This window comes from Microcaecilia unicolor, chromosome 1 (genome assembly GCF_901765095.1).
Source record: "Microcaecilia unicolor chromosome 1, aMicUni1.1, whole genome shotgun sequence".
NCBI classification, from domain to species: Eukaryota; Metazoa; Chordata; class Amphibia; order Gymnophiona; family Siphonopidae; genus Microcaecilia; species Microcaecilia unicolor.
The window spans coordinates 44072833-44097007 of NC_044031.1; the positions used below are offsets into that span (position 1 = coordinate 44072833).

General features: G+C 48.8%; 1 protein-coding gene across 1 annotated transcript in view; it reads left to right on the forward strand.

The window, feature by feature from the left end:
* SMARCC1 (SWI/SNF related, matrix associated, actin dependent regulator of chromatin subfamily c member 1) overlaps positions 1-24175 on the forward strand; it is a 542893-nt gene that overhangs the window by 319786 nt on the left and 198932 nt on the right. The window contains 2 exon segments of the mRNA XM_030196622.1: positions 21994-22107; positions 22610-22669. Coding sequence (XP_030052482.1) covers positions 21994-22107; positions 22610-22669 — 174 coding nt within the window.

Genomic DNA, 24175 nt, shown 5'->3' on the forward strand with positions numbered 1-24175 from the left:
TTCAGATCTGTGCTAGTAGACAGCACTTGTGAGCACACAGATAAAAGAACAGATCCTCTAGATAGCCACATAGTCCCCAATTGTACATCCATCCAGGTCAGCTCCAAGAACAAGCATGGCTCTCCAGTGTCAAGATGACAAGGAGACAAAAAGAACAAAGCCACTATGGCTGATCCATGATTTCAGTCCGGGAACCATTATAACAGTCTGCTTTTAGCTGCCTTGCTATTGTCAACAATATGTATTTTTCCATCTTTGACTACACAAAAGTTTTTCTGGTAACTTCTAAGTAAAAAGCACTTGCTTCCTCAGCAAACTTCCAAACTGGTCAAGACTCTTGGGGTTATTCATACCTACCAGCAGAGGGAGACTAAGAAAACTTAACTTTGAACACTATATGTAACCTGTGTAGAACCCCAACCAGCCAGTATTTCTCAAGTCTCCAGCAGAGGGTAAACAAGCAGCCTTACCGGTCTGGTAGGCCCTAAGGGGTCCTTTGTGCTTAGTGTCTTTCTTTGGGGTCTTCTTTTGGAGTTTTAAGAAAAAAAAATGCAAAACTAACCCTGTGCCTGGGACCTCTTTGTGCTTCTGGGGTGTGGGACCCGTGGAGCTCCAATTTCCCCTTGGGGTCTTACACCCAGGTGGCCAGGTCTCCCCCCCCCCCCCCCCCCCCCGCGCTGCTTTCCTGAATGAACAGCTTTGTGCCTTGGCTGCCGTGTTCAGGCAGGAGCCTTGAGTGTTGGTTCAGTTCAAACGGGGCTTAAATTAAAAAAAAGAGAGAGAGAGAGAGCTCTGAGTTGGTCCTGGTGTCTTTTTGTCTTTGCAGTCCAGTAAAGCAGAGGCATCTTGTTAGAGGGAGGTACTTTTTTGCTGGTTTTGGAGCCGGGTAGCATCTCTCCTTCCCTTTCTGCTACTGCGGTGATGTGTGCAGTGAAGCTGCTCCGCTGCCACTCGTATGCACGCCAGGGAGAAGACGGCACTGGATTCACAGTGCCAGCTCTGTGGAGAGCAAAAGCCTCTGTCGGCCGCACCTCCCAAGTTGACCGCGGAGATTTCCACAGCAGACACAGCTGGGGCTGACTGCCATGCAGGCGGATTCGGCAACAATGGTCCTGTTTTCGGTGGGAACCGCAGCCATCTTGGATTCTTCCTGCGCTGCAGAGCTGCCTCGGTTATTGCAGGGAGAAATTTTTTCCGGGTCCTGCCTTGCTTAGTGAGAGCTCAGGGGGGATGGGGTTCCCTCCTGAGTTTATTTGGACTCTTTATCAGGCCTGGAAATTGGGGCTGATCTGGACAGACCCTCCCAGTAGGAGGGGGGGGGGCAGGTCCGGTGGTAGACCTCGCCTGGATTGGGCTGAGGATCTAAAGGCTCTCTCCACAGGATCAGAGAAAGCTCTTCGTGATCTCGGGGAGGAGGATCCTCTGGACTTGGCTCAGGAGACGGATTTTTTACTGCCAGGGGAGGACCTCTCATTGGTTAGGATTTTTCACAGGGATGAGCTGGCAGAGTTAATAGACCAGGTGTCTTCTACTCAAGTTTGAACCTACAGAGGCCCCTGCGGAGGATGCCAGGCAGATAGACCCTTTGGTTAAGGGGATTTGACGTTCTCCGTTGTCCTTTCCCATGAATAAGAATCTTAGGGAGATGGTGGTGCAAGAGACTTGTAAGGTGACTCGGGCTATGGCTAGGCTTCCTTAGGAGGATAGGGATTCCCTAAAGCCTCCCACGGTGGACGCGGTAGTAACGGCGGTGACTAAAGCAACGGCTATTCCAGTAGATGGTGATGCGGCGCTCTGTGACTCCGGGATAGGAATCTTCAACGTAGTTTTGATTTATCGCTTCTAGCACTGCATGCATCTTGTGTGGGAGTTTAGTGGCTCACCCTTGTTTCCTCTGGGCGGAGAAACTCCTGGATGATCTGGTTTTGGACAGGTCTGTTTTGGTGCAGGAATTGGCCAAGTTAGAGATGGGCTTTTCCTTCTTGGCTGATGCTCTTTATGATTTGCTTTGAGTGTCGGAGAAGAATATGGCTCTGGTGGTTGCTGCCCCTCCGGGCTCTTTGGTTACAGGGTTGGGCTGCAGACGTGCCCTCTTAAGTCCAAGTTATGTTCTCTTCCCTTTAAAGGTTCCATGCTCTTTGGAGAGGAATTGTATAAGTTGCTGCGTGGTCTTGGGGAAGCTAAGGTTCCTTGGCTTCCGGAAGTTTGTCCCAGATCAGGGGGGGGGGGGCATTGTCGTGTGATTGTGCTCTTGAGGCTCGGTGCTACAGGATAAGCAGGACAGGCGGAGCTCCCAGAGGTTGTTTTTTTTTCAGTGGACCCAGTTCTTTTGAGGGGGCATCGTGGAAGGTGCGCTGACTCCTCTGGGGGTTTTGGTTCTGCATGCAACTCTCAATGAGAGTGCAGGAGTCCAGCCTCTGGTGCAAGTGGGCTCTCGGTTGAGGCAACTTTACCAGAGGTGTACCCAGATCACATCGGACCAGTGGGTTCTCAAGGTAGTATGCGACAGATATGCACTAGAGTTTGACAGCCTGATTCCCGATTTATTTCTCAAATCACTACTACTACTACTACTACTACTAACTAGCATTTCTAAAGCGCTACTAGGGTTACGCAGCGCTGTACAATTTAAACATAGGACAGTCCCTGCTCAAAGAGCTTACAATCTAAAAGACAAGAAAACAATCTAAAGACAAGTGAACAATCTAGAGGACGAGTGAACAGTTAGTCTGATAGGGTGGATAGATTGGGGTATTTTATATATCTCGAGTGGTTAGGCGCCGAAGGCAGCATTGAAGAGGTGAGCTTTAAGCAGAGATTTGAAGATGGGTAGGGAAGGGGCATGGCGTATGGGTGAAGGAAGATTGTTCCAGGCATGGGGTGAGGCAAGGCAGAATGGGCGGAGTCTGGAGTTGGCAGTGGTGGAGAAGGGTACTGAGAGAAGGGCTTTGTCCTGTGAGCGGAGGTTACGGGCGGGAACATAGGGGGAGATGAGGGTGGAGAGGTAGTGAGGAGCCGCGGACTGAGTGCATTTGTAGGTAAGGAGGAGGAGCTTGAATTGTATGCGATAACTGATCGGAAGCCAGTGAAGTGATTTGAGGAGAGGGGTGATATGAGTATATCGGTTTTTGGCGGAATATAAGACGTGCAGGAGCGTTCTGAACTGAATGAAGGGGGGATAGATGGCTGAGTGGGAGGCCGGTGAGGAGTAAGTTGCAGTAATCAAGGCGAGAGGTAATGAGAGCGTGGACGAGAGTTCTGGTGGTGTGCTCAGAGAGGAAAGGGCGAATTTTGCTGATGTTGAAGAGGAAGAAGCGACAGGTCTTGGCAGTCTGTTGGATATGCGCAGAGAAGGAGAGGGAGGAGTCGAAAATGACTCCGAGGTTGCGGGCAGATGGGACAGGGAGGATAGGGGTGTTATCAACAGAGATAGAGAGTGGAGGAAGAGGAGAAGTGGGTTTAGGAGGAAAGACGAGGAGCTCGGTCTTGGACATGTTCAGCTTCAGGTGGCGGTTGGACATCCATGCCGCAATGTCGGATAAACAGGCCGATACCTTGGCCTGGGTCTCCACGGTGATGTCAGGTGTGGAGAGGTATAGCTGGGTGTCATCAGCATAAAGATGATACTGAAAACCATGAGACGAGATCAGCGAGCCCAGGGAAGAGGTGTAGATTGAGAAGAGAAGGGGTCCAAGGACAGATCCCTGGGGAACTCCAACAGATAGTGGGATGGGAGTGGAGGAAGATCCATGGGAGTGTACCCTGAAGGTGCGGTGGGAGAGATAAGAGGAGAACCAGGAGAGGACAGGGCCTTGGAACCCAAAAGAGGACAGCATGGCAAGAAGTAAATCATGGTTGACAGTGTCAAACGCGGCGGAAAGATCGAGGAGGATGAGGATGGAGTAGTGACCTCTGGATTTGGCCAGGAGCAGGTCGTTGCAAACTTTAGAGAGTGCTGTTTCTGTCGAGTGCAGAGGGCGAAAGCCGGATTGAAGTGGATCGAGGATGGCATGAGAGGAGAGAAAGTCAAGGCAGCGGCTGTGAACAGCGCGCTCAAGTATTTTGGAAAGGAAGGGTAAAAGAGAGATGGGGCGGTAGTTGGAGGGGCAGGTAGGGTCAAGTGAAGGTTTTTTGAGGAGAGGTGTGACAACGGCGTGCTTGAAGGTGTCAGGGACAGTTGCAGTGGAGAAAGAGAGGTTGAGGATGCGACATATGGCGGGGGTGACAGTATGGGAGATGGTGTTGAGTAGGTTGGTGGGGATGGGATCAGAGGAACAGGTGGTGCATTTCGAGGAGGAAAGAAGGCGGGAAGTTTCATCCTCGGTGATCTCAGGAAAAGAGGAGAAAGAGACCTGGGTAGGTTGGTTGATGGAGAGGGTTAAAGGGTGAAGAGGAGGTGGTGGCTTGGTCGTGAACTCAAGGTTGATCTTTTGCACTTTGTCGCGGAAATAGTCGGCCAGTGATTGAGGAGAGAGAGAAGGGGGAGTAGGAGCGGGGGGCACTTTTAGGAGGGAGTTAAGGGTGGTGAAGAGACGACGAGGGTTGGAGCTGAGAGAATTGGTCAATTGGGTGTAATAGTCCTGTTTTGCACGGAATAGGGAGGAGTGGAGGGAGGATAGCATGAATTTGTAGTGGAGGAAGTCTGGAAGGGTACGAGATTTCCTCCAGAGGCGCTCAGCGGATCGGGTGCAGGAGCGAAGGTAACGGATGCAAGGAGTCAGCCAGGGCTGGGGATTGGTGCGCTTTGTGGGACGGGAGATGGATGGCGCAAGGGTGTTCAAAGCAGAGGAGAGAGCGGTATTGTAGGCGGAGACCGCTTTGTCGACAGTTTCGGAGGACATGATGGAGGGGAGGAGATTAGAGATAGTAGATGATAAGGTGGAGGGGTCAATAGCCTGGAGGTTCCTGGAGGTGGTGGTTAAAGTTGGACGGGGTGGAGGGGGGGGGTGAAGAAGTGTGAATGTGATCAGGTGATGGTCGGAGAGAGGAAGAGCTGAGACGTGGAAATTGGAGGGTGAGCTGGAGGAGGAGAGGACGAGGTCAAGACAATGGCCGTCACGATGAGTAGGGGTGGTGGAGCACAGCTGGAGGTTGAAGGAGGATGTTAGGGTGAGGAACTTAGAAGCATGGGGGTCGGATAGGTCATCAGCATGTACGTTAAAGTCTCCGAGAATGAGGGACGGAGATGAGGGGTCAAGAAAGACAGAGAGCCAAGCATCAAAGTCGGTAAGGAAGGAAGGGAAGGATTTATCAGGGGGGCGGTAAATGACTGCCACTCTGAGTGGTAGCGGGTAGAATAGCCGGATGGAATGGGCTTCAAAGGATGAGAAGCAGTGAGACTGCGGTAGGTGGAGGGGTTGGAAACTACAGGAGGGTGAGAGTAGTAGCCCAACGCCTCCGCCGCGGCCAATTGGGCGGGGCGTGTGGGAGAAGAGATAGCCTCCATGGCAGAGGGCTGCAACGGAGGCAGAGTCTTCCGGGGAGAGCCAGGTTTCGGTTAGGGCGAGCAGTTGAAGGGAGCGAGAGATAAAGAGATCGTGGGTGAGAGGCAGTTTGTTGCAGACTGAGTGGGCATTCCACAAGGCGCATGAGAAGGGGAGGGAGGAGGGGGGAAGGAGGGGAATAGAGACGAGATTGGAGACATCCCGGGATCGTTCGCAAGGATAGGACGGGGACAGGTGAGGGGGACCTGGATTAGGGTTAATGTCTCCCGCGGATAGCAGGAGGAGGAGCAAGAGAGTGCGGAGGAGGGTGGGGGAGGTTGGGCGACGAAGGCGACGAAGACGGGGTGTACTGAGGAGGAAAGGGGATGGGTTAATGGCAGGAAGGAAGTGCCGAAGGTTGTCAGCTCAAGGGGGGGCTGTTTGAATATACTCTTCTTCGCCTGATCTTTCTGAGTGCAGTAGTGCCCGTGCCTCAAAGGGAACAGGGGACGGGCTGTTATTCCATTTATTTCATGGTGCCCAAGAAGAAGGGCTCCTTTTGACCCATTTTAGACCTCAAGAGTGTTATTGGGGCTCTGAAAGCTCCCTCCTTTTGAATGGAAATGTTGCGATCGGTCATTGTCACAGTTTGGCGAGGGGAGTTTCTCACTTCCCTGGATTTGACAGAGGCTTATTTGCACATTCCCATCTGAGCGGCTCATAAATGTTTAATTCATTTTATTGTCTTAGGGAGGCATTTTCAATTCTGTGTTGTGCTGTTTGGTCTCGCAGTTGCGTCATGGATCTTTTCCAAAGTCATGGTGTGGTTGTGGCTGCTGCTCTTCGAAAGCAAGGCATCTTGGTCTACTCCTGTCTAGACAATTGGTTGATTCAGGCGAAATCGTGGTTGGAGAGTGAAACGGCAACCACAGATCTTGTAAATTTTCTGGAGTCACTGGGCTGGGTGGTGAACCCGGCCAAGAGTCATCTGCTACCATCGCAGTCCCTGGAGTACCGGGGGGGGGGGGGGGTTGTTTCAACACGTTGAAGGGACATGTGTTTCTGCCTCTCGGATTGCCAGACTGCAGGGACAGATTCGACAGCTTCTGTCAGAGAAGGCTCTTGCAGCCCATTCTTACCTTCAGGTGCTGGGTCTGATTGCGGTAACAATAGAAGTGGTTCCTTGGGCCAGGGCACACATGCAGCAGTAGCAGCTTCTGGCTTGCTAGTCTCCACAGACTCAGGACTTGGAGGAACGGTTGCCACTGACGAGAGCCCCCATGCCACAGTCTGCAGTGGTGGCTACACACACCGAATCTGGAGAAGGGCATGCTTCTGCAACCTCCGGAGTGGATAGTTTTTTTCCACAGATGCCAATCTGGTGGGTTGGGGGGCTCATTGTGTTGGCCAGGTAACTCAGGGACATTGGTTGATGGAGGAGGCTCGATGGTCCATCAATCGGTTGGAGACGCGTTGGCTCTGGTGTCCTTCTGGTCGCTCGTCAGCAGAGCCATAAGAGTTCTCTCCTACATCACAATGGCCATGGCCTATGTCAAATTGGCAAGGGGGCACAAATAGCCGGGTGGTTCCAGAGGAGGAGAAGGTGTTAGTGTGCTGGTCAGAAGTTCATCTTCAGGATCTCTCTGCAGGACCTGTGGCCAGCGTGGACTTTCTTAGCAGACACATTCTAGATCCTGGAGAGTGGTCTCTTCATCGTTTGGTCTTCGACCACATTGTTGTGGAATGGTGTATGCCGTTGATGGATCCCATGGTGTCAGCTGACAGTACTTAGGTGCCACAGTATTTCAATCGATGGATGGATCCTTATTCTGAATGGATCGATGTGTTGGTTCTTTTGTGGCCGCCTCAGGTGTTACTTTGTATTTCCCCCATGGACGGTGGTTTGGGTGGTTCTGCGAATCAAGCGACACGGGCCCGGTGATCCAGGTGGCTCTAAATTGGTCACGTTGTCCGTGATACGGAGATCTAGTGCGTCTGGCGGGTGCAGGAGCCAGTACTATTAGGGGAGACAGTCCTGCTGCATCAGGGTCAGATCGTGATACCTGACCCATCTCCTTTCTCGGTTATGGCTTGGCTCTTGAGAGGAGTCGATTGAGGAAGAAAGGTTTTTCTCCCAAGGTAATTGCTACTGTGCTGCAGCCACGCAAATGGTCTACCTCGATGGCTTATGTGCGCGTGTGGCGTGTTTTTGAGAGTTGGTGTCAGGATCATTCTTATCTTCCTTTGCGGGCTTCTGTTACAGAGATCTTGTAGTTTTTGCAGGATGGTTTGGACAGGGGTCTAGCTCTGTCCTCCTTGAAGGTGCAAGTTGCGGATTTGGTTTGTTTCCGGAGGAAGGTTCCGGCGGTGTCCTTAGCTTCTTCTCCGGATGTGGTCTGTTTTTTGTGGGGGGTAAATCTGATTTGCCCACTATGGCGTCCGTTGGTCCTTCTGTAGGATTTGAATTTGATTTTGGAGATTCTAGTTTTGAACCACTGGAGGCGAGCACCTGTAAAGACCTTACCCTGAAGACAGTGTTTTTGGTGGCCATTTCCTCAGCGTGAAGGATTTTGGAGCTGCAGGCTTTGTACTGTAGAGCTCCTTTTTTGTCTTTTTCCAAGGAGAAGGTTTCGCTGAAGGGTCATTCCATGTCAAGTGGTCTGATTTCAGAGAAGTGCCCTGCTCGACCATCACGGATTGCGATGAAATTTTCTGTTAACATTCATACATGTCCCCAATGAACATTGGTAAAGTTTTACGTTTGCCGATGCAATACTTGCTGAGATATAGTAATCTGTTTGACACCATACTGCAGCCTTCTATGGTATGACTCCAAGATTTCGGCAGCTTTGAGACACTGTATCTCTGGCAGTATTTTGTTGAGAGAAACAAAACTTGGCCATCTTGTACAACTTTTGCGCTCTATTAAACAAAATAATAAAAAAATCTTCATGAGTGATTTCCATGAAGAAAACTTGGAGCAAACTTGGTCCGAAAAATTTGCGGCACGAAATTTAATATTCGAAAACCCTGTGTTAAGTTGTTGTTGTGTGCAAAGTTTCACGTTTATCACACCTTTAATTCCAGAAATATAAAAAGCTAAACTTTATAATTTTTTCGTGTCTCAAAGTTGCCGAAATCTTGGAGTCATACCATAGAAGGCTGCAGTATGGTGTCAAACAGATTACTATATCTCAGCAAGTATTGCATCGGCGAACGTAAAACTTTACCAATGTTCATTGGGGACATATATGAATGTTCACAAAAAAAATTTATCGAAATCCATGATGGTTGCGCAGGGCACTTCTCTGAAATCAGACCACTTGACATGGAATGACCCTGAAGCCAGTCCTGTCTTTTTTGCCTAAGGTTGTTCCTGATTTTCATGTGAATCAGGTGATCTCCTTACCGATTCTGGGAAATAGAGCAGGGATTTCGAACAACTCTTGAGTTTGGGAGTCCCCACTTTTGTGCCTGATTTATCTTGTTCAAAATCCGGATATATGCGAAAGCAAATCCCACAGTCCTTGGTAAAAAAAATAGTCTTGGTTCTATATAGAATGTATTGTTATCTGCTATACATAGTCCACGACTAACAGCAATACTAGTGAAAACCTTTTTTTAATATTTTTTTTCTCCGAGGACAAGCAGGCTGCTTGTTCTCACTGATGGTGACGTCCGCGGCAGCCCCTTCAATCGGAGATCTTCTCTAGCAAAGACGTTTGCTAGCCCTCGCGCACGCACAGCACGCATGCGTGACCGTCTTCCCGCCCGAACTCACTCATGTTCGCCAATCTTCTTTTTTCCGCGTTCGGGACGGCTGTGTTTTTTGTCGTTCTGTGCCCTGAGGAGACCCTTGCGCTTTCGTTGCGTTCTTCCGCTTCAGAAGTCATGTTTTTATCTCTAAGTAATCGCGTTGTGTGTTTCTTTCAAAAAAAAAAAAAGAACCCTTTATTTTGAGTTGTTTTTTTCCCGTCAAGTTTCCTTTCGCTTTCGAAAGCAGCCCTGTTGGCCACCCGTACGGGTTTTTTTCCCTTTTATTTTTTGGTGCCCTCTGCCATCATCGCGGATTTTGACTTCGCCGGCGTGATTTTTCCACCCATGTCATCGAAGCCTTCCAGCGGCTTCAAAAAGTGCACCCAGTGCAAACGGGTTATCTCGCTCACTGATAGGCACGCTTCGTGCCTTCAGTGTCTGGAGGCTGGGCACCGTCCTCAGGCCTGTAATCTCTGTCTTCTGTTGAAGAAGAGAACTCAGGTGGCGAGATTGGCCCAGTGGAACGTCTTGTTCAGGGCCTCGCCTGGTGTTTCGACGGTCACAGTATCGAGGTCATCGGCCGGTGCATCGACATCTGCGGTACCGAGGTCATCGACCGGTGCTTCAGCATCTACGGTACCGGGATCATTGTTGGTACTGATGTCGTTGGAGGGTGCCTCTTCGTCAGGAATGCAGGTGAGGGCTGTCCGTTCCCCTGCTGGTGGCGGTGAGCCCTCGAGTAGGTCTCCACCTGCCTCGAGGGCTCCTGCGGTACAGCCCCCCCCCCCCGGGATCGACCTTCTTCGGACCCGGCCCCGAGGAAGAGACGCTTGGATTCGACATCCTCGTCAGTACAGGGAGGTTCCGGTGACATGCTTCGTGTGAAGGCAAAGAAGCATCGGCCCCGGGCACCTTCCCGACGCGGTACCGAGAGCTCTGGGTCGCCAAGGGATTCGGCACCCACTAGGCATCGACACCAGGAGGACCGCTCACCCTCCATTCAGGAGGTGTTGATGCTCTCTACCCTGGACAGCCCGGTACCGCCTCTGCGCCCCGGACAGATTCTGAGTTCGTCGCCTGTGCTGGACTCCCAGCCTTCCTCGACAGCCACTCTAAGTGAGAACCTCCGGGCCATCCTTCCAGGGATCCTGGAGGAGCTGTTGCGCCCTTCTCCTCTGGAACCGGAGGTGCTTGCACCGCCGGTGCCGTCGAGTGAGGCGACGGCTGGCCCCTTGCCTGTCGTGAGGTTTCTGATGCCGGTACCGCTTGCGGTGCCTGCGTCAGCTGCCTCCCAGGCAGACTCCCCGACGACATCGATGGAAGGAGCTTCATCGCCGCCGATGCGGGAGTCTGCTTCTCTTCCCTGTGGTTATGGAAGATGAGCCAAGGGCTGAAATGTTTGAGCTTTTGGACTATCTCTCGCCACCTAAGGAATCGTCCACAGTACCCATGCATCATGTCTTCAAGAAGACGCTGCTGGAGAACTGGGCGAAGCCACTAACTAATCCCCACATTCCCAAGAAGATCGAGTCCCAGTATCGGATCCATGGGGACCCAGAGTTGATGCGGACTCAGTTGCCTCACGACTCTGGTGTGGTGGATCTGGCCCTTAAGAAGGTCAAGATTTCTAGGGAGTATGCTTCGGCGCCCCCGTGCAGAGACTCTAAAACCTTGGATTCTTTTGGGAGGAAGGCCTACCATTCCTCAATGCTCATAGCCAAAATCCAATCTTACCAGCTCTACACGATCATCCATATGTGGAACAATGTGCGGCAGTTAGCGGACTTGGTGGATAAGCTCCTGTCTGAGCAAGCCAAGCCTTTTCAGCAGGTGGTCAGGCAGCTGAAGGCGTGTCGTAAATTCCTGGCCAGGGGTGTTTACGATACTTTTGATGTCTCATCCAGAGCCGCTGCTCAAGGTGTGGTGATGCGCAGACTCTCATGGCTGCGTGCCTCCAACCTAGAGGATAGAATTCAGTAGTGGATAGCGAATTCTCCTTGCCGGGGGGATAATCTTTTTGGTGAAAAGGTCGAACAGGTGGTAGAGCAGCTCCACCAGCGGGACACCGCATTCGACAAATTCTCCCACCGGGAGCCTTCAGCATCTACCTCAACTGGTAGACGTTTTTATAGCGGAAGGAGGACTATTCCTTACTCTTCTAATAGGCGTAGGTACAATCCTCCCTCTCGCCAGCCTTCTGTCCAGGCCAAACCCCAGCGCGCTCATTCTCGTCAACAGCGTGTGCCTCCACAGGCTCCTGCGGCTCCCCAGCAAAAGCAAGGGACGGGCTTTTGACTGGCTCCAGCAGAGCATAGCCGAAATCAGTGTCCGTGCCGGACAATCTGCCGGTCGGGGGGGGGGGGGAGGTTTAAAATTTTTTCACCAAAGGTGGTCTCTCATAACCTCCGACCAGTGGGTTCTTCAAATAGTCCGGCTAGGATACTCCCTCAATTTGGTTTCAAAGCCTCCAAATTGCCCACCGGGATCTCAGTCCTTCAGCTTCCTGTACAAGCAGGTACTTGCAGAGGAACTCTCTGCCCTTCTCAGCGCCAATGCGGTCGAGCCCGTGCCACCGGGGCAAGAAGGGCTGGGATTCTATTCCAGGTACTTTCTTGTGGAAAAGAAAACAGGGGGGATGCGTCCCATCCTAGACCTAAGGGCCCTGAACAAATATCTGGTCCGAGAAAAGTTCAGGATGCTTTCCCTGGGCACTCTTCTTCCCATGCTTCAGGAAAATGATTGGCTATGCTCTCTGGACTTAAAGGATGCTTACACTCGCATCCCGATACTGCCAGCTCACAGACAGTATCTTCGATTCCGTCTGGGAACACAGCATTTTCAGTATTGTGTGCTACCCTTTGGTCTCGCCTCTGCGCCCAGGGTGTTCACAAAATGCCTGGCGGTCGTAGGCATCTCTATGCAGACTGGGAGTGCACGTGTTCCCTTACCTTGACGATTGGCTGGTAAAGAACACCTCAGAGGCAGGAGCTCTACAGTCCATGCAGATGACTATTCGACTCCTGGAGCTACTAGGGTTTGTGATAAATTATCCAAAGTCCCACCTTCCTGTTCAGAAGCTCGAATTCATAGGGGCTCTGCTGGATTCTCAGACAGCTCGTGCCCACCTCCCAGAAGCGAGGACCAACAGTCTTCTGTCCCTTGTTTCTTGGGTACGAGCGTCTCAGCAGATCACAGCTCGGCAAATGTTGAGATTGCTCGGCCACATGGCCTCCACAGTGCATGTGACTCCCATGGCCCGCCTCCACATGAGATCAGCTCAATAGACCCTAGCGTCTCAGTGGTACCAAGCTGCTGGTGACCTAGAGGATGTAGTCCTGCTGTCCACGAGTTTTCTTCAGTTTCTCCATTGGTGGACAATTCGATCCAGTTTGACTCTGGGACGTCCTTTCCAAATTCCTCAGCCTCAAAAAGTGCTGACGACGGATGCATTCTCCTGGGGCAGGGAGCTCATGTCGATGGGCTTCACACCCAAGGGAGTTGGTCCCTCCAGGAACAAGGTCTACAGATCAACCTCCTGGAGTTACGAGCGGTCTGGAACGCTCTAAAGGCCTTCAGAGATCGGCTGTCCCATCAAATTATTCAAATTCAGACAGATAATCAAGTTGTCATGTACTATATCAACAAGCAGGGGGGCACTGGATCTCACCCCGTGTCAGGAGGCCGTCAGAATGTGGCTTGGGCTCGCCGGAACGGCATGTTTCTTCAAGCCCACGTATCTGGCAGGCATAAACAACAGTCTGGCTGACAGATTGAGCAGGGTCATGCAACCTCACGAGTGGTCACTCAATTCCCGAGTGGTATGCGAGATCTTCCAAGTGTGGGGCACCCCCTTGGTGGATCTGTTCGCTGCTCAAGTCAATCACAAAGTCCCTCAATTCTGTTCCAGACTTTAGGCCCATGGCAGACTAGCATCGGATGCCTTCCTCCTGCATTGGGGGGAGGGCCTCCTGTATGCCTATCCTCCCATACCTTTGGTGGAGAAGACTTTGTTGAAACTCAAGCAGGACCAAGGCACCTGATCGCTCCCTTTTGGCCGCGTCAGATAGGGTTCCCTCTTCTTCTGGAATTGTCTTCCGAAGAACCGTGTTTTCCGACCCTCATTACTCAGAATGAGGGGGCGCTTCTGCATCCCAACCTCCGGTCCCTGGCTCTCACAGCCTGGATGTTGAGAGCGTAGATTTTGCCTCCCTGGGTCTTCCAGAGGGTGTCTCCAGAGTCTTGCTTCCAGGAAAGATTCCACTAAGAAGAGTTACTTCTTTCTATGGCGGAGGTTTGCCGTCTGGTGTGAGAGCAAGGCCCTAGATCCTCGCTCTTGTTCTACACAGACCCTGCTTGAATACCTTCTGCACTTGTCCGTCTGGTCTTAAGACCAACTCTGTAAGAGTTCATCTTAGTGCGATTAGTGCATACCATTACCGTGTGGAAGGTAAGCCGATCTCGGGACAGCCTTTAGTTGTTCGCTTCATGAGAGGTTTGCTTTTGTCAAAGCCCCCCATCAAACCTCCTACAGTGTCATGGGATCTCAATGTTGTTCTCACCCAGCTGATGAAACCCCCTTTCGAGCCACTGAATTCCTGCCATCTGAAGTACTTGACCTGGAAGGTCATTTTCTTGGTGGCTGTTACTTCAGCTCGTAGGGTCAGTGAGCTTCAAGCCCTGGTAGCTCATGCTCCTTATACCAAATTTCATCATAATAGAGTAGTCCTCCGCACTCACCCTAAGTTTTTGCCAAAGGTGGTGTTGGAGTTCCATCTGAACCAGTCAATTGTCTTGCCAACATTCTTCCCCCGTCCGCATACCCGCCCTGCTGAACGTCAACTGCACACATTGGACTGCAAGAGAGCATTGGCCTTCTATCTGGAGCGGACACAGCCCCACAGACAGTCCACCCAATTGTTTGTTTCTTTTGATCCCAACAGGAGGGGAGTGGCTGTCGGGAAACGCACCATCTCTAATTGGCTAGTAGATTGCATCTCCTTCGCTTACGCCCAGTCTGGGCTGACTCTTGAGGGTCATGTCACGGCTCATAATGTTAGAGCCATGGCAGCGTCAGTGGCCCACTTGAAGTCAGCCACTATCGAGATTTGCAAGGCTGCGACGTGGTCATCTGTCCACACATTCACATCGCATTACTGCCTTCAGCAGGATACCCGACACAACAGTCGGTTCGGGCAGTCGGTGCTACAGAATCTGTTCGGGGTTTAGAATCCAACTCCACCCCACCTAGGCCCATTTTTGTTCTGTTCCAGGCTACACTCTGTTAGTTGGTTAAGTTAGGTCAATCTCAGTTATGTCCTCGCCGTTGCAAGGCCCAATTGACCATATTTGTTGTTTTGAGTGAGCCTGGGGGCTAGGGATACCCCATCAGTGAGAATAAGCAGCCTGCTTGTCCTCGGAGAAAGTGAAAGCTGCATACCTGTAGAAGGTATTCTCCAAGGACTGCAGGCTGATTGTTCTCACCAACCCGCCCGCCTCCCCTTTGGAGTTGTGTCTTCCTTTGTCTTTGCTATTTACTGGACTGGCGAACACGAGCGAGTTTGGGCGGGAAGACAGTCACGCATGCGTGCTGTGCATGCGAGGGCTAGCAAACGTCTTTGCTAGAGGAGATCTCCAATTGAAGGGGCTGCCGCGGACGTCACCATCAGTGAGAACAATCAGCCTGCTGTCCTCGGAGAATACCTTCTACAGGTATGTAGCTTTCGCTATATTGTATATATATGTTCAAAGAGTGCCCTCAGAAGCAACCACTCATTTTAAGGCAATATCATTTCTTTTGCCAAAGTGATATAGCTCCTCTTTCATCGGGCCACTCTTGTACATAAGTGTATGTGCTATTGCCTCAATAAATAGTGCTATAACATAACATAGTGATAACTCAAAAAAAACGTGAACTTATCTTTAAAATGTTTTTTTCAGAGGAGGAAGTGACGTCACGAGGCTGAATGGCCGCTTAATCCCAGAGTTCCGTGCCTTCCTACCTTTTTATTAGAACCATCCGACATTAAATCCCTCCATCGAAGCGACGGGGCTGCATTCGCTTAGTGATCGCTCCGACCCGACGAGATGAGCAAAAACAACGTACCGCTGCGGGAAAGCGAACGACCGACCACGAGGCAAGGAGAATGAGGCTTTGTCCGCCATTTGTCTCCTAAATCGCGGTGTCAGTCTGAGTCGGGTTCGGCTTCTTCGCGAGAAGACGGCAATGCAAGCACCGATGTGGCCCCTGCACAAGCTTCTCCAGAAGATTTGGTCAAAACCTTGGAGGCGATTCGAGCTGAGATTTTATCATCTAAGGAGGAAATCCTTGAATACGTCGATACTCTGAGTGCAGATCTGAGAGAACTCTGGGGCCGGGTGGAAGCCCTGGAGGAGAGGGCAGATGTGCAAAGTGAGAAAACTGAAGAGCTAGAAAGCCGTATGAGTAAGCTCACTGATCAAACTGACGAACTTCAATATAAATTAGATGACCTCGAGAACCGGGGGCGTAGACAAAACCTGCGATTCTGAGGAATCCCAGAAAATGGCGACTACATGGATGTCCAGACTGTAGTGCGCGCCATATGTGCCCAGCTCATGGGAGATGACTTCGATTCCACCGCAATAGTTATTGGTAGAGCACACAGAGCGCTGGGAACACCACGCAACGACAAGCCGAGAGACATTGTGGTGAGATTCACAAATTATACTTGCAAGGACCAAATCTGGCAGAAAGCCAGGAAAAATTCTGACCTGGAGTTTAAGGGGGAATATGTGGCCATCTATCAGGACCTTTCTTTATTTACTTTGAGCCTAAGGAGGGCCATGAGGCCGGCTACAGAGATTTTGATGGCGAAGATTTATTATAGATGGGCCTTTCCATTTGCATTGTGCTTCGAGATAAAAGGTGAGAAGTTTCGCTGCAGAAATGTGAGAATAGCGTGGAAGAGTTTACACGAGGCGGGCCTGGTTCCGACAGCGAATGTTCCGATGGGAATGGCGACTGCCACAAAAGCAAGATTCCAGAAATGGAAGCGAGTGGAAAGAGTTAGTCGGAAGGAGAAATCCAAGACCTGAACAGTTGGGCTGTATCTGAGAGATTTGGACACTGACATCAGAATAGACGAACCTGGAGTGGACGGAGACGTGAGATTGTGAGCGGAGAGGTGATATTAAAGACTTTGAGAGATGGATGGTATAAGCTGCTAGTGTGGACATATGGGACTACATGAGTAATGGGAGGGTGGGATTGGGTGCGGGGTCGGGGGGATTGGGAGGTTGTGTTTAACTTTATTTTTACTTTAGCTGATGGTTTACATTTGGCCAGTGGAGTTTCTTCTTTCCAAAACCCAGGTGGTGTGTTACTGTACTACTTGGTGGGTGTTGTAAAGTGTTTATGGGGGGTATAGGGCGAGCTAAGGGTCTGAAGGGGGGTGGGGTGGGAGAAGAAGGAGGGATGGGTATTTGGTAGCAGGGGAGTAGGGAATAGGGACGGGAGGGGGGGTTTAGACCTGGGTAGTTATCCTCCACTTATAATTTGGTTTGCATATAGAGTGGTAAATGACTGATATTAAGTTTCTTACCTACAATATAAAAGGGTTAAATTCCCCTTATAAAAGACACTCACTTCTGCATGAACTGCAGCTGCTCAAACCACATGTAATATTTTTGCAAGAAACCCACTTTTTGAAAAAACATGAGGGCTTGCTGGCATTTAAGCAATATCCAAAGGTGGTTTGTGCTTCAGATGTGCTGGGGGTAAAGAAAAGGGGTGTGGCTATAATGTTTCATAAAGATGTCCAGGTGCAGATTGCGCTCTAAAAAGGACAGGGAAGGCAGATTTTTGTTCTTGCATGTGTTACTGGAGCAGGAGGAGTACGCATTGGCCAGTGTGTACGCTCCTAATAAGAGGCAGGAACACTTTTTTCTGCGTCTGGGCAGAGAGCTGCAGGATTTTGCTAAAGGCAAAGTAATAATGGCAGGAGATTTTAACGCCACAATGCAGCCTGCTCTGGACAGATCTACTCCTCCAGCTCCGCTTGATTGTAAACTTTCCCGTGCTTTGAAAGACCTAGGGGGAGGGATTATACCTTCTATTCCCCAGTTCATCTATCTTATTCCAGTCTGAATTATATTTTTCTGGACAAGACTTTGAGGCGGGTGGCGACTCTTCTATAGGTCACATTAGTATATCAGATCACGCCCCGACCTGGTCAGCTCTCACTTCTCTGAGAGAGGAGACGAGAAAAAAGATGGACCTTTAACAATCTGTTATTGCAAGACCCAGAGCTGGTGGCGGGCTTTCGTCCCCTTATAAAGGAATACTTTGACATAAATGTTGATTCAGGGCCCTCCCTGGGAACGGTATGGGATGGTTTTAATGCAGTATCCAGAGGGTACTTTATAAAGTGCGCATCCAGGTGGGCCAGGGAACATAAGCTGCATCTGACTCAGTGCATGGACAAGCTTGGCGCCTTGGAGGCTAGATATAGGGCTTCAGGCTCTGTCTCTGACCTTCGACGGTTGTAAGCAGTGAGATTGAAGATTGGCTCCTTGCATGAAGAGAGTCTGCATTTTGTGCAGGCGCGGCTGAGTCAGTTCCATTATATGTGTGCCAATAAGTCTGGTAGGCTATTGGCGGCTAAATTAAGGAAACTGAAGGCTAATCGTCATATTTTGAGGGTCAGGGATACCAAAGGGCAGGTGGTATGGAATTCTGCACAGATTAGGAAATGCTTTGCCCATTATTACGAGACTGTATACAAAGAAGATGCTGCTGTACAGACCGAGGCAATAGATGGGTATCTGGAGGCCAAGGGGCTGGCGGTGTTGACAGATGGGCAGAAGGAGGAGCTCGAATGTCCGGTGCGGGTTGATGAGGTTGTTAAGGTTATTAAAGCCTTACCGACAGGGAAGGTGCCTGGCCTGGATGGTTTTACTAATGAATTTTTTAAGACACATGTGGTGGATCTGGCCCCTTACCTGACAATGATTATCAATTCGGTGAGAGAGGGAGCGCCTTTTCCGAAGACCATGATGGAAGCCTGGGTGGCTGTCATACCAAAACCGGGTAAAGACACTACAGAGTGTGCCTCGTACCGACCCATATCAATACTTAACACAGATGTAAAGATATTGGCGAAGGTCCTTGCGAACAGGTTGGGAAATGTTTTACCTAGTCTAGTCCACCCAGGCCAAGTGGGCTTTGTAGCCAAAAGACAGGCCATGGATAATGTTAGGCGAACAATAGATCTTATATACACAGCTCAGAAGAAGGAAAGACCTGTAGCTCGGGCTGGACGCGGAGAAAGCGTTCGACCGGGTCCATTGGGGATACTTGGATAAGGTCTTACATAGGGTTGGGATAGGACAGCACTACAGGACTTGGATTCGGGCATTATACTCTGAGCCACAGGCTTGTGTGAGAGTGAACGGAGGAAATTCTGAGGTGTTTAAATTGGGGCGGGGAACAAGGCAGGGGTGTCCCTTGTCTCCTTTACTGTTTCCTCTGGCGATGGAACCATTGGCAGCCGCTATTAGGGCAAATGGCGATATTGCCGGAGTAAAGGTGGGAGACCAAGAGTATAAAACAACATTGTTTGCAGATGATGTCCTATTAACCTTAATGAATCCTCTAACGTCTCTGCCTAACTTAATGAAAGTGATTGAGGACTATGCTAGAGTCTCAGGATATAAACTTAATGCTAGCAAATCTACCAGACTAGCGGTAGGAGTCCTGCCGCAGTTATTGGAAATACTAAAGCAGTCCTTCCATTTTAAATGGGAGGGGAGGTCACTAAGATATCTAGGGGTTCAGCTGTCTGGAAATCTGTCTTGAGTTGTTCGCTCTTAACTATCTGCCTCTTCGGAGGGAGATACAGAGAGACTTGGACAGATGGATGGACACAGGATTATCCTGGTTTGGAAGAATCGCCGCAATTAAAATGAACATCTTGCCGCGGATTCTGTACTTGTTTCTAGTGCTCCCTGTTAAGGTGTCTAGATCTTTTCTGTCCGGCATGCAGGGTAAGCTTATTTGATTTATATGGAACCAGAAACTGCCACGATTGCCTCGTGCTTTACTCTATAAAAGTAGGAAGATGGGAGGGCTGGGGGTGCCAAATTTGTTTTGGTACTACATCGCGGCTCAGTCCAGAGCGGCGGTGGATTGGTTCCGGAGGGAGGATCATAAACTATGGGTTGACCTTGAACAGACTTTGGTGGGCTTTCGGAGGCTTGGACACCTAATGTGGATAACGAATAAATATAGGGGGAGGGTAGATAGATTCCCTCCCACAGTCCAGGCCACCTTCCATTACTGGGACCTTATGTTTCCAATGAGGCAGCCTCTGGTCTCGGGTTTAGCACCGATAGTGGATAACCCTTTGTTCGAGCCCGGGATAGGGAGTAGCACATATGGTAGATGGGCAGACTCTGGACTCGATATGCTAGGGCAGTTACATGTGGGAGAGACTACAGTTCCATTTGAAACTTTGAGGGTTGACTACCACCTTAGACCTGAGGACAGATATGCCTATTTACAGCTGTTGCGCTATTTGAAAAGTCCTTCCTATGTAGATTGTTTGAGACGGGAGGTACATCAGCTGGAGGGGGTATGTGTTGAATCCAGCGACATGCGAGGTATGATATCCCGTTTGTATGAATATTAGGCGACTTGTGCCAAACCGTCCCTCCTACAAAGGACAAGATGGGAACAGGAGCTACACTTCACAATGCCAGAGTCTGGTTGGTTGGCCTTGGAGAAACAGCTTCTGCGTTCATCTGGGGCGGTGGCCATAGGGAAGTGCTATAAAGGTCTTCTACCGATGGTACTTGACACCGGTGAAATGACACAATATGTTTGCCCGGGTATCTAAACTTTGCTGGAGACAGTGTGGAGGGGTGGGAACTGCTGGACACATCTGGTGGCTCTGCCCTAAGGCACAGGCCTACTGGAGGGGTGGACAGGTAGGTCTGTATAGTGGCATCCTTTGATTTTTCTGCTGGGGCAGAGGCCAGTGGGACTTATGACAGACAGATCAGTGGTTCTTAGTAAGAGCCTCTCTCACTGCTGACAGAGTAAACTTAGCCCAGCACTGGAAATCACAAGGTGTACCGTCCAGGGTGCGATGGATTACTAAAGTTAGACGTATGTGTGAGATGGAGAGACTGACTGCTGCCTAAATGGAAGAAAATTTGGGAACCCTTTTTGCAAAAATGCTGTGGATGAGAAGGCAATTATGTTGATTGTTTGGGAGGACATGGGGGTAGGATAGGGGGATGATAGGGGAATGAGGGGAGTGGGGTGGAGGGTGGAGTAGATTTAGGGGGGACTTATGTATTAAAAAAATAAAAAAAGTTGGAAGTATAATGAGTTACTGTTATAGCAATGGTGCGGTATTTGAAGGTTTTGTTTCTTGCCAAAAGTATTTTAAGTTTGTATTAATGTGAGATTGATATAGTGTAATGTTTGGTTTTCAGCTGCATATAATCTGTATTCCTTACCAATATTCAATAAAGACTTCTTATCAAAAATATGTTTTTTTCAAGATTTCAATTGCTCAGCTTGCTTCTTATTTCATGCTTCCCATTCGCTCTTTCTGACCGTATAATGGCTTCCCCTGGAAATGCCCGACACTGCGGGTTTCAAGAATCTTTCCTCAGGGTCTCGGGTTAAAATGAGTGATTTATCATGTTAACATGAAAAGTAAAGTTGCTTACCAATAATGGGGGCTCCTCATAGACAACAGGATGAATGTGTCACACAATCCCACCCTGTAGGAGTTGTGTACTGAGGAGGTGGTCCTTTGACTTGTGTATTTTTCTGAGAGCTGTTCCATTATATGATCTTACTTGTTTTTGTAGCTGATTTATTGTATCTGCAGAGAACCCTTTTACAAATAAGTGAATTTGCTTTTTCATTAATTGATATTCTCAGGCTATTGCATTTTCTGTAATTGCTCTTCTTTGATTACTAGCACATTATGGTTCACTTGATCATGCCCTTCCCACAGTGAACTGTATCATGCCTATCCTATAGTTTAACCATAACACACTGAGATAATTTACTGTACCTTTAGTTGCTTGCAGTGGTGCCCCAGCATAATTTATGGGTTCTTTTACTAAGATGCGCTAATGGATTTAGCATGCAATAAATGCCGCAACAGTCCATTGTTGGCTGCATAACAAGTAATGTACACTAATTTGTTAGCACACCTTTGTAAAGGACTCCTTTGTGTTGATTAGAGTTAAAAGTTTAAATTTTATCCCGTTCACTTCTTTTGCCACTCATCTTAATTTGAGAACTAACATGGTTTAACCTCCAGGTTTTTTTTTCCTTTCCACTTAAATAGAAAGCTAATGCATGATCTCTGACATTTCCTGTAGGAGGACAGTTTCATCATGGTAGCTTTTGTAGACCCACTGCGTTTTTTAGTATAATTTTAAAATATGTGAATTTTTTTAAGTGGAGGAGTGGCCTAGTGGTTAGGGTGGTAGACTCTGGTCCTGAGGAACTGAGTTCGATTCCCACTTCAGGCACAGGCAGCTCCTTGTGACTCTTGGCAAGTCACTTAACCCTCCATTGCCCCAGGCACAAATAAGTACCTGTATATAATATGTAAGCCGCATTGAGCCTGCCATGAGTGGGAAAGTGCAGGGTACAAATGTAACAAAACAAAAAAAAAAAGCATAATGGCCTTTGTTTTTTGGAGATGCAGTAAGAATATTTCTTCTTATTACTAGATTATTTTAGGTATTTTAAGATGGAGATTCACTTTTGATATTTCTTAATCCAGATCTTAATTTTTGTTCTCAGATTCCTGCTGCTCAACAAATGTTGAATTTTCCTGAGAAAAACAAAGACAAGCCAACAGACCTGCAAAACTTTGGTTTGCGCACAGACATTTACTCAAAGAAAACATTAGCAAAGGTGAGCTCATTTTGTGATTTCCCACCCCCACCCCCCACCCCAAATAAAAAAAAAAAAAAAACCTTGAAAGTGTTGCTGGGCTGAACAGCTGTAAATGTATAATGAATTATATGCTCCTGAAGGGCTAGTCTTTGGTTCTGTTCTTCATTTTTTCTAAGGAAATGTATAGAGTGTTGTCCTCAGTTTTATGGGGTTAGTCTGGAAAACTTCTGTATAGCTGAACCCTTCAAAGGTGCCTAACTGCTAGCTGTTGGCATCCAAGTTCCTTGCATTCCCATATCTCCCCCTCTCACCTCCCAGAAGGCCTGTACACATTCTATCTGCCCATGACAAGCCAGGCTTTTGAAGGAAGGAGACCTGCAATTGGGACTAGCAGTGTGGTGGTTTGCCCATAGAAAAGGCCTGTTGCATGACAGAGAAGGAATGAAAAATTCTAGCTTTATTTCATCTTTGTTTTAAAAGCAGATTTTAAACATTCTTAATTAAAATGTTGCTCTTGTAGAGTAAAGGAGCCAGTGCTGGAAGGGAATGGTTGGAGCAGGAGACACTTCTACTGTTGGAGGTAAGCTTGCTTTGTTGTGAAATTCTGATGATCATGAGGATAACAGGACTGATATTTCAGTTCCTGTCCATCTTAAGTTTACCTTCCATTCTACTCCATATAGTAATCGATTGTGTCATTCTCCCCATCAATCTGAACAGCTGTTCAGCTTGACAGGACCTGTTCAGATTGACAGGATCTGTTGTATTGATTTCTCAGATGTTGAATCCAATTAAACTTCTGCACTTCCATGTTAAGCTTTGTTGCTGGATTTAGGATTTCAGCAGCAGGGTTGGGATGATGGGTAGAAATGAATCCCATTTGTTGCAGTGTTTTGAGGTTCTTGATCTACTACCACATCACTGCTTTTGTGTAAACACAACTGATTCTCAGGAGAGTGACAGATGCAGTAGATTACTTATTCCATGAGGAATCACAACATGCCGCTGTCTTGGTGATTGCATTGCCACCTACTTTTTCTGATCTTATGATGAGCTATATAAGTGCAACTGGAGGTCTTGGTTTTGCATGATGGCAGCTATATTACTTTGTGTTTACATGTCCCTGCTGTGAGACTGGTCAAGAATTTTCATATTTTAAATCACAATTCTTGTTTTGCATTTTCCATAAGACGTGCCATTCCTGGGTCAGATCAAAAGTCATTCAAGCACTACATCTGTCTCCAACTGGATACTAAATGTGTCACAGGTACTCTGTGAGATCCTGGATACTTTTTTTTTTTTTTTTTTTTTTTTTGCCCACTCTCAGGAATAAGCAGTGCCTCTTTCTCCAGGAACTTAACCTAAATTCTTGCCAAACCCAGCTGTCCTAACTGCTTTGACCAAATCTTCTGGCAACAAATTCCACACCTTAAATGTGCATTGAGTGAAAAAAATACTTTTCACAGTTTTAAATGTTATTTATTAATTTCATCAGGTTTCCCTTGGTCGTAGTAACATACATAGTAACATAGTAGATGACGGCAGAAAAGACCTGCACAGTCCATCCAGTCTGCCCAACAAGACAACATATGTGTAAACCTTACCTTGATTTGTACCTGCCTTATTCAGGGCACAGACCGTACAAGTCTGCGCAGCAGTACTTCCCGCCTCCCAACCACCAGTCCTGCCTCCCATCACCGGCTTTGGCACAGACCGTATAAGTCTGCTCTCCACTATCCTTGCCTCCCAACCACCAATCCCTCTTCCCCCCACCTGCTCCGCCACCCAATTTCGGCTAGGCTTCTGAGGATTCATTCCTTCTGCACAGGATTCCTTTATGCATATCCCACGCATGTTTGAATTCCGTTACCGTTTTCATCTCCACCACCTCCCGCAGGTGGGCATTCCAAGCATATCCACCACCCTCTCCGTGAAAAAATACTTCCTGACATCTTTCCTGAGGCTGCCCCCCTTCAACCTCATTTCATGTCCTCTCGTTCTACCACCTTCCCATCTCCGGAAAAGATTTGTTTGCGGATTAATACGTTTCAAATATTTGAACATCTGTATCATATCACCCCTGTTC